Source organism: Astatotilapia calliptera, chromosome 1 (assembly GCF_964374335.1).
Source record: "Astatotilapia calliptera chromosome 1, fAstCal68.1, whole genome shotgun sequence".
NCBI lineage: Eukaryota > Metazoa > Chordata > Actinopteri > Cichliformes > Cichlidae > Astatotilapia > Astatotilapia calliptera.
The window spans coordinates 15655460-15669612 of NC_137422.1; the positions used below are offsets into that span (position 1 = coordinate 15655460).

Here is a 14153-nt window from a genome sequence, read left to right on the forward strand (position 1 = left end):
GGCACTGAAAATTCATAGTGACCGTAAAACGTAGAGGATGTAGAAAGAGAGTAACAGACATTAATGGCTGCTTAAAAGGTTAATGCAGTTTATTTTGGGATTTTCATTTTACTGTTTGAATGAAGTCATGATTTGTGGCTATGTTCAGATTTAAGGGTAAATCCTAAAGAAGAGGGGAAAAAAATATAGTGCATGAATCAGCTGACTGTGAGGAGAGGGATTGGATGATTGTTAATTAAATTTATTTACTGTGCATAATAAAGTTACTTCACTGAAGGGAATCTCTGTCCTGTATTCATAGGTTTATTCGTGGAAGATTCCTGCCAGGAGTCACTGTCTGTAACAACACTGCATAGAAAGAAACCTTTGAGTTTTGAAGGCTGGAAGCATATTAACACTGTTATGGATCTAAAAGACTATTACCTGTTGGGTGCACTGCTTGCCTGCATATGGCTAGATCCTTCAATAGCCCAAGAGCTAATCTACCCCATCAGGGAGGAGTTGCAAGAAAATGTCCTCATTGGGAACATACCAAAGGACCTAAACATTTCCCATACAAATGCTGCCACCGGAACGAGTGCTAATCTTGTGTACCGGCTCGTCTCCAAAGCAGGAGATAACCCACTGGTCCGTGTTCTGAGCAGCACTGGAGAAATATTCACAACATCAAACCGAATTGACAGAGAGAAGTTATGCCCCGGTCCCTCATTTGAGGACAGCGAGTGCTCCTTTGAAATTGAAGTGGTCATCCTGCCTAATGATTATTTCAGGCTGATTAAGATCAAAATAATCGTTAAAGACACAAACGATAATGCCCCCATGTTCCCGTCCCCTGTGATCAACATCTCTATCCCAGAGAACACGCTCATTAACAGCCGCTTTGCTATTCCTTCTGCCACTGACCCAGACACTGGCCCCAACAGTGTCCACAAATACGAGCTGATCAATGGGCAAAGTGCCTTCGGCTTAGACATAGTAGAAACGCCTGAGGGGGAAAAGTGGCCCCAGCTTATTGTGCAGCAGAATCTGGACAGAGAGCAGAAGGACACGTATGTGATGAAGATTAAAGTAGAGGATGGTGGCAGTCCACAGAAATCCAGCACTGCCATTCTCCAGGTTACTGTGACAGATGTCAATGACAACAAACCGGTGTTTAAAGAGAGTCAGATAGAGGTTCATATACCGGAGAACTCCATTATTGGCACATCTGTAGTGCAGCTCCAAGCTACAGATGCAGACATAGGGGCAAATGCAGAGATACATTATGTATTTGGGACTCAGGTGTCTCCTGCTACAAAAAGACTGTTTGCACTGAATGCAACATCTGGCCTAATTACAGTGCAGAGACCTTTGGACAGGGAAGAAACTGCTATCCATAAGCTCTCTGTTTTAGCTAGTGATGGCAGCTCAAGTCCAGCCAGAGCTACTGTTACCATAAATGTGACTGATGTTAATGACAATCCACCTAATATAGACCTGAGATACATAATCAGTCCCATTAATGGCACTGTTTTCCTCTCAGAGAAGGATCCCATCAATACAAAGATAGCACTCATCACAGTGTCAGACAAAGACACTGACATTAACGGCAAGGTCATTTGTTTCATAGAGAAGGATGTGCCCTTCCATCTAAAAGCTGTGTATGACAACCAGTATCTGTTAGAGACGTCCGCACTGCTTGACTACGAAGGGACAAAGGAATATAACTTTAAAATTGTAGCGTCTGACTCTGGAAAGCCGAGCTTGAATCAGACTGCCTTGGTGAGAGTGAGGCTGGAGGATGAGAATGACAACCCGCCTATTTTTACTCAGCCAGTTATTGAGCTGGCTGTTATGGAAAACAACAAACGTGACTTGTTCCTCACGACTCTTAGCGCCACAGATGAGGACAGTGGGAAAAATGCAGAAATTGTTTACCAGCTGGGACCAAATGCATCATTTTTTGATCTTGACCGTAAAACAGGTGTTCTGACTGCATCCAGGGTTTTTGACCGGGAGGATCAGGATAGGTTCCTCTTCACTGTAACAGCAAGAGATAACGGGACGCCCCCTCTACAAACGCAGGCAGCCGTTATTGTAACCGTGCTGGATGAAAATGATAACAACCCCAAGTTCACACATAACCACTTCCAGTTCTTTGTGTCAGAGAATCTTCCTAAGTACAGTACTGTGGGGGTGATAACTGTGACAGATTCAGACGCCGGAGAAAATGCTGCTGTTTCTCTTTCTATTCTGAATGACAATGAGAACTTTATACTAGATCCTTACTCTGGGGTGATAAAGTCTAATGTATCCTTCGACAGAGAGCAGCAGAGTTCCTACACTTTTGATGTAAGGGCTGTGGACAGTGGCAGGCCTCCTTGCTCCTCAGCTGCCAAGGTGACCATCAATGTCATTGATGTGAACGACAACACACCCATCGTTATCTACCCACCCTCCAACACGTCTTTCAAGCTCGTGCCTCTCTCCTCTATCCCAGGATCTGTGGTAGCAGAGGTGTTTGCTGTAGACGGTGATACAGGGATGAATGCGGAACTCAAATACACAATTGTGAGTGGGAATAACAAAGGTCTGTTTCGAATTGACCCAGTCACAGGGAATATTACTTTGGAGGAAAAGCCAGCACTAACCGACATAGGCTTGCACAGATTAGTGGTCAATATCAGTGACCTGGGTTATCCCAAATCTCTCCATACTCTTGTGCTGGTGTTTTTGTATGTTAATGACACTGTGGGCAACTCAACACTCATCAATGATCTCATTCGACGCACCATGGAGACCCCAATTGACCGAAACATTGGTGAAAGCAGTGAAACCTATCAGAGTGGTGACTATTTAACCATAATGATAGCCTTTGTTACCGGCGCCTTGGTGGTGATTATTGTCATCTTTGTGACTGTGTTGCTGCGCTGCCGCCATGCTTCTAGATTCAAAGCCGCACAGAGAAAAAAGCAGGGGGCAGAGTGGATGTCACCCAACACAGAAAACAAACAGAACAAGAAGAAAAAGCGCAAGAAAAGGAAGTCCCCCAAAAACTCCTTGCTCAACTTTGTCACCATAGAGGGGAACAAACCTGACGATCCTGCCCATGAGCCAATCAACGGAACCATCAGTCTGCCCACCGAGCTGGAAGAGCAAGGGATTGGACGCTTCGATTGGAATGCCACGCCGACCACAACCTTCAAACCTAGCAGCCCAGACCTGGCCCGGCACTACAAGTCCGCCTCACCGCAGTCGGCCTTTCATCTCAAGGCTGACACACCGGTCTCAGTGAAGAAGCATCACGTGATACAAGAGCTCCCATTGGATAACACATTTGTGGGGGGCTGTGACACCCTTTCCAAGAGATCTTCCACGAGCTCCGACCACTTCAGTGCCTCAGAGTGCAGCTCCCAAGGAGGGTTCAAGACGAAGGGGCCCATGCACACCAGACAGCAGGTAAAAGAGCACTTTTACTGGTCTATAAGTACTGCGTATAACTGCCCTGTTCCACAGTGCTAAAGTGCCAGTCTAGATTAGGGACTGACTCTAAGGTACTGTGAAGCAACAGAAAACTGTTCAGGAGACACACTGCTTCAGCAGATTTTCCAACCTAAACATAAAAAGAAAAGAGAGAAAAAGTAACTTGAACAACAGCTGATTAATGGAGTTGATTATGGACTCAGCAATCACACAATGCATAATTTGGGGGTAACACTTGCAAACCCATGTTTTGTATTTAATATATATTTAATTCATATTTACCAAAATGCAAGTGGACGAGTGACTGCTTTGCCTTATTTTGTCTCTTCAGTACCCAGGTTAGATCACTGGCAAACATGTACCAACATAACATTAACTGTAACCCAACGATCTTTGTAAAAGAAACATTTTTTTCTTGCCTATCTACTCAGATTGCTGCTTTTCATCATAGACAAATGCTGCACACATCCTCCAAAAAGTAGTTGACTTTTCACCTCTCTCTTTCTCTCTCTCTCTCTCTCTCTCTCTTCATAAAACTCTTGAGTGTATTCATGTTTTTTTGTTTGTTTGTTTCTTTATTATTATTATTTTTTTGGTGTGCATTGTAATATCATGAAAGACTTTGTAACCTTTTCAACACCTGCAGCAATAACAACATTCAATAATTAGACTGCTGCAATGGTATTGTGAATGTCACTGTAGGCTTTGCCACATCATCTGAGCTTGAATTAAATGCCTCCTCTCAAAGCACACTAGCGAACTGAGTGAAGCTTGTCTGGAACTTGATACACATCCAATTCAAAAAGGATTAGCCAATAATGAGCCTCAAATTTCAACGTAATCCATGCTGCTTTTTATCAAAGCCCTATTAATTTTTCTGCTAATAAAGCACCACTACACAACACACAGTTTTAATCTAATGGAACACACGTGGACAAATATTGGGAACTGCAGAAAAGAGTGAAGAAAGAGCGCAGAAGGAGAAGGGAAGGCAGAGACAGAGGCTGTTGTCGACGGGTCAGGCTTGACGGTGGTACTGAACCTTTAGGTGGCAGTGTTGCGCTGCATGGCAGAGCTTGGCACTACGCCAACCTGCAGTGGACTTATAAATGCAAGGGAGGAGAAGAAAGGAGTGAAACCTATGTTAGTGTTCTTAGTGAAATACTCTCGCCTAATGATGCAGAGGCTGCACAGGAAAGATTGATAATGGCAGTTAGAGATGTGAGTGATAAGATCTATCCGGACGAGCGAGTGGAATTACAGGGGTGACACTGTGCGACTCCTGTCGATGCATACCTCCGGGTCACTGCATCTGGGGTTGCATTTAATGTGTTTCTGTGTGAGAGGTAGCAGTCAAAAGAGGCATTCAGTGTGCCATCATTTGCCAGGCGCCGTTAGTGCGTGTTTGTGTGTGTGTGGGGGGGGGGGGGGGGGGGGGGGGTTTGTGAGAGAGAGATGAGACGAGGCGATGAAATGGGTGATGCTGGCGGTGGCAGCGGGTGGGGTGAGGTGGGGGCCACTATTCAACCCTAGAGGAGGACACATGAGATATGACACTATACTGTAAGCACAACTTCATTGATTTGCTCAGTCATCCTACAATTCCACACAAGATTTATTGGGATCAATAATTCTGACAAATGATTCAAAGAAGCACACAAACAGAGCCAGTGTATTCTATATTGTGCCACCGATATTATAAATGATGCACTGTTACAGACGCTTTTGGGCACAGACTTATGTCTAAAATGTTCTGTACAGTTTCGTGTTTTTCTCTGAACTTGTGTAAGTTGTGCCCCAGTCTAATTCTACTACTGTTCTGCTATTACTTACTGATATAAATTAGTTGAAATAAGTCCATTGTCTTTTATTTTTATGAAAGGGAATAAGAGAATCATATCTTTAAAAACTCTAAAGATGCATTTGCTTACATATTAAAACAACATTATCATACAGATATGCACAGAAAAGAAGTATGAGTTCCTTTTCTTACCAGTATGCATGGTTACATTGCGACTCCATACAACAAAGCACTTTATCTCCATTAAATAGTGATTATCCGTCTTTCCATTATTGGCTGATATCAATCTTTCAAATTTGTAAAGAAGGCCCTTACAGCATGCGGTTGGTTCTTAGTCATAATTACTCCAAAAAACATCTCACAGACAAAGACTCCAGCTCAGATTGGCAGTTATTGATTGTGGTTAAATGATTAGACTGCCCCGACTGCACTGACATGTCTTTCTGGATAAACCAGGGTATGTTATCAATGCCACTGTTCCATCCATTGTTTTGATTGTTTTGTACAGTGCAGCCATTTGTATTGACATGCACATGTCATCTCCATTTAATGATCATTCATGCGGAGATGCCCATCCACTAAATTCTATGCCTTTTGGATTTGTGCTGTAGTTTTAAAAAAAAAGAAGATCAAGAAAATACCAATTACCTTTGACTGAATCTTTAAACAGACAGTATATCCAAAAGGTAATATCACCGGATTATCATATCATTCTCTGCAGAGTAGAAGCGCTTTAGAAGAAGATAAGAGCTACATTATTAAAAGATTTCTTATATATACAGATAACAAAAATGAGCCAATTTCATTTAAAGTTATTACTGGTTAGTTTTTGGTTGGAAAATGTGATTTGATGTAATATATTGAAATTAAAGCTAAAGGTGTTAAACTGCTGCCATAGTTAAAGGATCCAAAAAGGTATACGGTAGGAAGATCAAATTTAGCACTTAGTTTGCTGCCCTATGACTAACAAACCAACACCAATAAACAACTGTTGCCTGAAGTTAACACGAAACAGTAAAATAGGAAGTTCAAGAGGAAGACACAAGCGAAGCTGTGGGTGGATCGCTTTTAAGATTGACCTTCTCTCAAGGAATTGAAAAGCCATTTTCTTCCAGTTTTCAAGAGTCACTTCTATGCAACATCAGCACCAGTCAAAAAAATAAGGAAACTGAAAGGAAATTGACAAACGATTAGACAGAGAATAAGACACTGCGAACAACAGCAAAGCACGAAGACGTCAGTGCTGTCTTCTTTTTAGGTGATATAGAGCGTATAAGTAAAAGAAATAGCTTATCTGCAGTAGCGTTATTATGCACTAATGCCTAGTGCAATCAGTTTTATACAGATCCTTATAGCTTATAGCAATAGGGGAATCTTTGCCTTTCCTTTCATTTTTCTCACTTATTTTTTTACCCTCTAGGGACCTACATTAGTGTAAACAACACAGAGGGAAAAAAGCATGAAAACACTGTCCTAGTTTCACTAGGCAACACAAGCATCTAAGAAACGGAGGATAATAATCATCATCATTCTTATTCTCATCCTGTCAGTAGTCATAGACATAGATGTGGCTCACTACCACAACATGAGCCCAGTGGCTATGCATTAACTATGTACTGTGCATCAGATCCCAAGGCTCGTGTTAAGAATACGTTAACATGGTTTTGCTGAGGGGAGCAGGGTTTGAAAGTAGTCTCAGAGACAGCGAATGCAACATCATTGCTGACTGATTGCAATCTACATTTTCCATATATCTAGTCTTCAGAATTAAACTTGAACAAATCTTGTAGTAAACGCGAATAAAGGGATGTTAATTATTACGTTTGCTACCACATATTGACAAGTTCACACAAGATGTGTTCTCTCTTCCGTCACTTTGCGGAAGCAACATTACGTATGTGAGAATCCACAGTTATGGGCCCTGTATGACATTTTTCAGTTGTGCAACCTTGTGGTCTGAACACCTAATCTGTAACATGTAGGCTGTAGGCTTCTAGGTTGTTGTTGGGGTTTTTTCATGCACATGCAAACACGGAAAGGAAGCGTGCATTGACAATTAACCCATCTCCTATTGCTGTGATGTGCTTTTCTTCACCCCAAATCTGCCTCAGGCTGGGGGACATGTAACAGCTTTCTATCTGAGCAGTCTCAGTTTAGTTTCCGCACATATAGAGCAAATGGCAACATGTGAATATGGGTTAATTATTCCAAATAATACTGGAGGTATTTAAAATTTGTTTCAGTATTTCTGTCTACATCTGACTCATGGATCATTTCCTTCTCTGTGTTGAGCACTACAGTGAAAATAGGCGTATGGTACATTATCTCATAAACAACAAGCAGGGTTTTAAATATCACAGTAACTGGAGTATTCAGTTTAAAGCGCAGGATATTAGAAGACTTGTGGAAAAAAAAGGGGGGAATCCTCAGCGAGAAGATTCCTGGAGTTGTCAGTAATGTAATGAATGTAATGAATGGACATTCTATGCAAACAGGAGTTTGTACAGACCATTGTAATTATGGAGCCTTGAGGGAGTCGTCCTTCTTGTGCAGGTTCATTTGCCACATTAATAAGGGGATTAGTAGTATGTACGGGGGCTGATGGCAGCAGGAGAAGTTTGAGAAGATTAATGAACTATGACAATGTTGCACCTGAGGGGAAAAGTCTGTTGCAATATCTTATGGGTTGTGCTGACACAGAGTTTGGCAGTATGAAAGAGGAAGATGGAGAGAGGCCAGTGATTGCTGCCGACTGTGATCATACATCGTTTCTCCCAAGCTATCCTGTCACTTAATCAGGATACCGTGTTTGTGATCTCTTACACTGAGCATGTCCTTCATACATTTAACTAATGGCGTTCCAACAGCCTTAGCATTTTTTGTAATAAGAGGAAGAACGGAAAAAGGACACCAACATGTACAAAAGGTTAAATTGGGTCACTAAGTAAAGATATTAATTAACCAAATCTGTGAGCAAGCTCTGTGAAGTTAGGTCTGTTGCCAACATCTGCTGAATAATTAAGAAAACAGCAGGTAAATCCAAGAAGATAGATCTTTAGCGCTGCATCTTCTTATTGAGTAAAATGTAGCAGATCCTCAAAACAAATGTAGCTGTCTGGAGAAAGTAAGACAGGAAGTGTGCGAGTGAAGTTTCTATCAAAGCTTTAAATTATCAGTGGAGGATTTGCAAAGCCCTTCACCACAGAGAACATTGTATCTGCGTCTTTAAAAAACTTGTCATGTCCTTTATATTCTAGGTGGGTAAGAGGAAATGAAATGGATTGCGAGCTATACTATGGTAGTGGGTGTGAGTACTATCAGAGTAGATTATTGCCCCAAGGGGGATCCAGTTTTGTCTGCACAAAACAACAAAATAAATCAAAGCTCCCTGTTGATACACTGGCTGAACTATGGAGTTCATTTATATGTTTTTATTTTCCCCTGTTTCAGAAAAATGAAGTGCTACTGATTTCTAATAGATTTATATATTTATTAATTTATGGGCCTGTTTTTTCTTTTTTCTTTGTAACTGCCAGGGACATAATTGCCAAACACAGATGATGGCAAATTACCAGGAATTACATGTTTGTTGTTGTTGTTGTTCCTTTGTTTGTTTGTTTTTTGTGAACATTTCATGAATTTTTCCCTCATCTACAGAAACCTTCTCATCATTGCGCTGTTTCATTCTGTCCAAAATATACGACACCGTTTTGATAATGACAAATATTGTCTCTTATCAAAAGGTCTCTTGCAAGTGTGTTCATATGTGATTTGATTTGATTTTTTTCACAGCTGCTTTGTTGTTTGTCCATCACTTTTGGCTGGCAACCCATTCATCTTAAATTTATCATCCATTTCTGCAAATTCTCGAAGCGCATTGATTGATGATCAGTCTTCAGGGGCTTTGCTTTGTGAAATTAATGCACAAAAGTCATAGCGGCTTTTGTAGGACTGTCATTACTTAATTCATCTCCATGTTTTCACTAATCCACAAAACGCATTTCCCATTTTTCTAAGGCAATCAATCAAGTTGACATACTAGCTTCGTGTTTTTTTTCCTTTTCTTTTTTTTCCCAACACTGCATGACGTGAAAAGACAAACTGCAGCTTAAAACACTTAAGGTATCAACACCTCATCTGAAATTCTCTTGAATTTTCCTTAAAAATAAGAGTAGAGGGTGGAAGAAAATGTTTCTTGACTGCTTGCTTGTCTATAAATCTATCTATCTCTATATATATTATATAAAAAAAGATGGAGTTATGATGCTACGTCATTGTTTGAATGCCCCCAATCCCCCCTTCCTCCCCACCAACAACAACCCATCTCTCCTTTCCACTCCTCACTTGGCTCCTCCACCCACTCCTTATCTTCCCCGTCTCCAGCCCTAACCTCTCACCCGTGTTTTACTGGGGTCAGCGCCGTTACATACGATGTTAAATCACCAAAGGTGTGTTCACCTTTGTGTTCTGATCATTTGTGACAGATGAGGGTGCTTTGTGTTCAACACACAGCCCAACTTTCATTCTTTTTTTCCCTGTTACCATCCTCTCTCCGTTTATCATCAGAGAAAAAGGGTGTGCGGGTAAAAGATGGGCAAAGCGGCGCTGTCTATTCTGACATGACAAACCCAGAGGGAGATGTGTCCTTGTCATTGGGGTGTTGCGTCAAATAACACACAGGCCGCTGCTCTGTCACTAGCGTGTGCCAGTGTCTAGACTAATAGTTGTGATAATGGCATTGCCAGCCAAAACCCCCCTCAAGCTAAGAGCCTCACTTGACTTGAAATGTGACTGCCATTGACTGCTTTGCCACTGGGCCTCATAGCTCACAAAGACTCTGTAACCCTCATCGATGTAAATCTTGTATATATGAGATGTTTCATGTAAATTGAACTCCTGGTAATCTTGCCTAATGTGCTGTGTTAAACAATAATGGACTTGTTTTATTTTAGTTTTGTATTATTTATTTCCGCTGCCTTCTCCTTTTCCTTTTTTTTCATTGCTGGCTATACATTAATTACATCTGAAATAAACTCTTCCAAATCTCCAGTACACTGCAAATCCCACTGTGTTTATAAACCCTTTATTTGAACAGTGGTATTCTACCTTTACAATTTCATAATAAATGTTTCAAAGAGATCATATCTTTCTTGTTTGGAATTTGTCCGTTTGTTCTGCCTCTGTGATGTTGTGATGGGACATTATGTATAAACTGGGATATGTTTCAGTCAAGCTACCATGTGCGCACCGATTCTAATCAGCGTTTGCTCATATACATGTGCTTTGGCTCATTACGTTGCCAACTCGTGTATTTTAAGAAGCAAACAGATTTTCTGCTTTGACTGATCTGGTGTTTTTAAAGAGGCATACAAAGTCACTGACACACAGCCAACCCGATAATTCACTTAGAGTGGAAGGGAAATTTAATTCAAGGTTAATTTACAGAGGTATGTCATTTGGGGGGATTTCACTGTTCCTCAGTCTTAAACAGTCACACGTGCAAATGCTGTCTTTAATTTTCCTTCCAGCTGACCTAAATACATGAATGTTAATGAGATCAAGTTAGCAGCTGCTCTAAACATGTGACAGTGACGGATTTTTACACATACTGTAGTGCTTGTTTGGATAGCACCAGAAAATGGGCTCAGAGTTTTTTCCAAGTCTTGTATGTTTCCTCCTGTCTCTACTGGCCATGAAGAGATCAAATCTTTTTTAAAAATAAATAAATAAAGGACATGAGAGAAAAGCTTTTCCTTTATGAAAAATTGATCCTAAAATTTTCATAAAACTTCCAGCCATGCATCCATCTGACTACCTTCTACAGCTTCAGTTTTATAAGTGTGACGCCCCACAACCAATATGGACCCGAGGAACCGTTACAGTGAGTTTCTTTGCAGTTGCTCACATCCTTCTACAGCAGGACTTTAAAACCAATTTTAAAACATACGGTGTGCATATATTTGTACAAATCTGACATGGCTGTAAGCTAAATGTGGATAATAGTCTAATATGACTTCAAAGAACATGAAGCCTTTCATGAATTGTCTGACTGTAAGGCTGCACAGAGAAAAAAGTGAATTTTCTTTATGGTAGTATTTTAAAATTGAGTTCTAAAACACTCAGATTGTGTTGCCTCTTCACTCTTTCACATCAGATTTTTGTATTATCACATATACATGTGAACGGGAAACATACTAACCATTAGCAGCTGGGAGTTCCTAACCTATACCATCTTCATCATCATCATCATCATCATCATCACTGCCAGCTGCATCCTAATAAACCCTAACGCCGTGAAAATGTATATATTGTGAATATGTCTATATATCTATGAAATATTTATGAAAAAAAGATATATTTTTTGCAGCTATTGGCATTTTTGTACTGATGCTTCCATTTTTTTTTTAAATCTTCAGCTGTTTTCCAGTTAAAGCAGTGTAGATGTGTCACCTCTTAACTGGTTTTTGGAGAAAGGGTGATGGGGTAGGGGGTGGGGGGTGGATTTCAAATTGCTACGACAACACATCCATGGAAAGTAGGGCTAACTCAGCTTAATCTGTCCACTGAGTCTGAAAGCCAAAGGCAGAGCTTAGTCTGCATTTGAGTGAAGATGAGGAGGGGGGGAAGAAAGGATAAATAAATAAATATAGGCTTTAAAGTTTGACCTCATATATATGGTCACTTTCAAAAAAGCTGTCTGCACTTACTGAGTAGAATTTGAAACCTGACTTCTGACCTAAAGGATAATCATAGTGCTGGTCTATGAAAAAAAAAGTTGGGGTGGTGATCAGGTTAGGTAGGCAATCCTAATCTTGCACTTCCAAACATTTTATGAGAAATATATTTTCAGTGTTTCTCAGTCTTGTAAATCATGTCCTAAATTTAGTATCATTTGTGGACAATTGAGGGAACACATTGCATAGAGCTAGAAAAAAACTGCTCTCCCACCACTGAATTTGATGAGACTTTCTTTTGCTCCTACAGGCCAAATTTAATGCCTCACATGATCTCATGTACCACCTCTATGTGCATATACTGGTTAGTGAAAGACTGAATGTTCTCCACAAACCACGTCTTCAATTAATATCCCAGGCGCAAGATGTAATGTAAGCTTTGCCAAAGTGGAGGAAAATAACAGACTGCGCAATACAAAAGTCTTGTCTCACATATTGAAGCTGAACCACTTCAGCAACCAGATGCATTAAGCTGTGCGTGGATGCTTCGCAGAAAGAACCGTGTGTCTACCACAATCAGGCGTAGACAGTCTGTGCAGCAAATTTATAAAGCTCCAGCATTCAGACTGTTCTGTTACACAGTTCATCATGAAACTGCGCACGACAGAGCTGAACATCCACTTGAACAATTATCCACATGTGGATGATGTCACATGCCTTTTTAACCTTGTTTGGGCAGAAATCAGATTAATTCTGTTCCTGGTCTTCTACCAGCCGTGTCCTCAAAGCAGCACTTGTTTCATTATGCATAGTCACTATGCATTAACATGGATGCTAATAAACATGATCGTCTCATGACCCATAGGTGTTCGAACATATGACTCGCTTCCGGTAGTCGAAGAAGTCTTCACATTTTCAGCAGCAATCCACCTGGTTAGAAGGACAAGTTCTGAATGATAAATGTAAAGTATTATCAAGGTTTACATTAGAATCAAACTCATTATGCAGGGGGAAAAAATCCCCCTAGAGAGTGTTTTCTGATTAAATCTGATCACAACAGTAGAGTGAATGCACTTGTGTGCGTTCCACGCTGCTGTTCACTTGAGAGGCTACCTATTATACAGCCCAATTTGGGGAAGATTATGCGTGCTACAACTATATGTTGTAACGACACACATGAAAAACGCTGAACTCTGATCAGAAATTCAAAAGAACTCTAATGTGCAAAAAGAAAAAAAAAAGATGAAGGCTCCAAAGTCTCTTTCGGGGGTTTCCTTTCTCTTTGCTGCATTGCAGCATCAAGCTCTTCTCCGTCATAAAAGGCTGTCTTCATACACTGTGGATTGCATTTTTATAAATATGAGGATGTGTTTTTGAAGTGGTCTGTGAACACAAGGGACTGAAGTGAAAAAGGTTAATTTCAAAACTGACTTCAGCTTTACCTTTGTTATTAAACTGATAATTGCCCCTACATAATGTTGAAATCAATATTTTTATCAAATTTGGTTCACATTAGCTAGGAGGCTGACTTGCACTCTGGGGGCAACAACCAATTTTTCAGAGCTTCCAGTGTAGCCAGCCAATATCAGGGCTGACACGTTTGCAGGTAATTGTTTAGAAATGCAGATAATTTTAAAAAGGTAATAAAAAGCTAAATCAATGTCAGATGATAGCCGACTGTTTTGAGATTGCTTTCGGAAAATGCAATCTCTCTTTTGCTTCCCAAATGGGCCGCTAACCAGCATGCAAGAAAACCCTGCTCAATCCTGATTGGTCACTGAGACTACAAGTGAATGTCAAAAAGCTTCCAGTACCAAAGATTTCTCCCTCTTGCCTACAGATTCTACATATTCACAAGCAGATGTCTTATTATGGAGATTAACAGATTAAGCTTAATAGACTGGAGAAATTTCATAGATGCTGGGCTTTTTTTTTTTTTCGTGTTTTGACAAATTTAGGTGACAAAAAGAAACAAAAAGTTTAAGTAAGTAATAAACAAAGCAACAGTTGATATATTTGGGCAAAGTGCAATTTACATTAAAAGGGCCAAATAGCTGCTTTAAGTTTTTAGCAAACATGACTTGACTGAATATTCTCACATATGTTCCACTCATATTTTTCCATGAATTGACTGATGTCTTTTGAAAATTCTTTTTGCTTGGAGCGTCACCAAATTATTCATGCGCCCGATGTCATTCCACTGAATTAAAATCAGC

The 14153-nt window shown here is 40.4% G+C and overlaps 1 protein-coding gene across 4 annotated transcripts in view; it reads left to right on the plus strand.

The window, feature by feature from the left end:
• The window catches only part of pcdh9 (protocadherin 9), a 188494-nt gene that overhangs the window by 1320 nt on the left and 173021 nt on the right, over nt 1-14153 (plus strand). For all 4 annotated transcript variants that reach the window (XM_026165123.2, XM_026165131.2, XM_080290111.1 and 1 more), the window contains exon 2: nt 302-3438. In XM_026165123.2, the coding sequence (XP_026020908.1) occupies nt 403-3438 (3036 nt within the window). In that variant the 5' untranslated portion in view covers nt 302-402. The remainder of the gene's footprint in view (nt 1-301; nt 3439-14153) is intronic.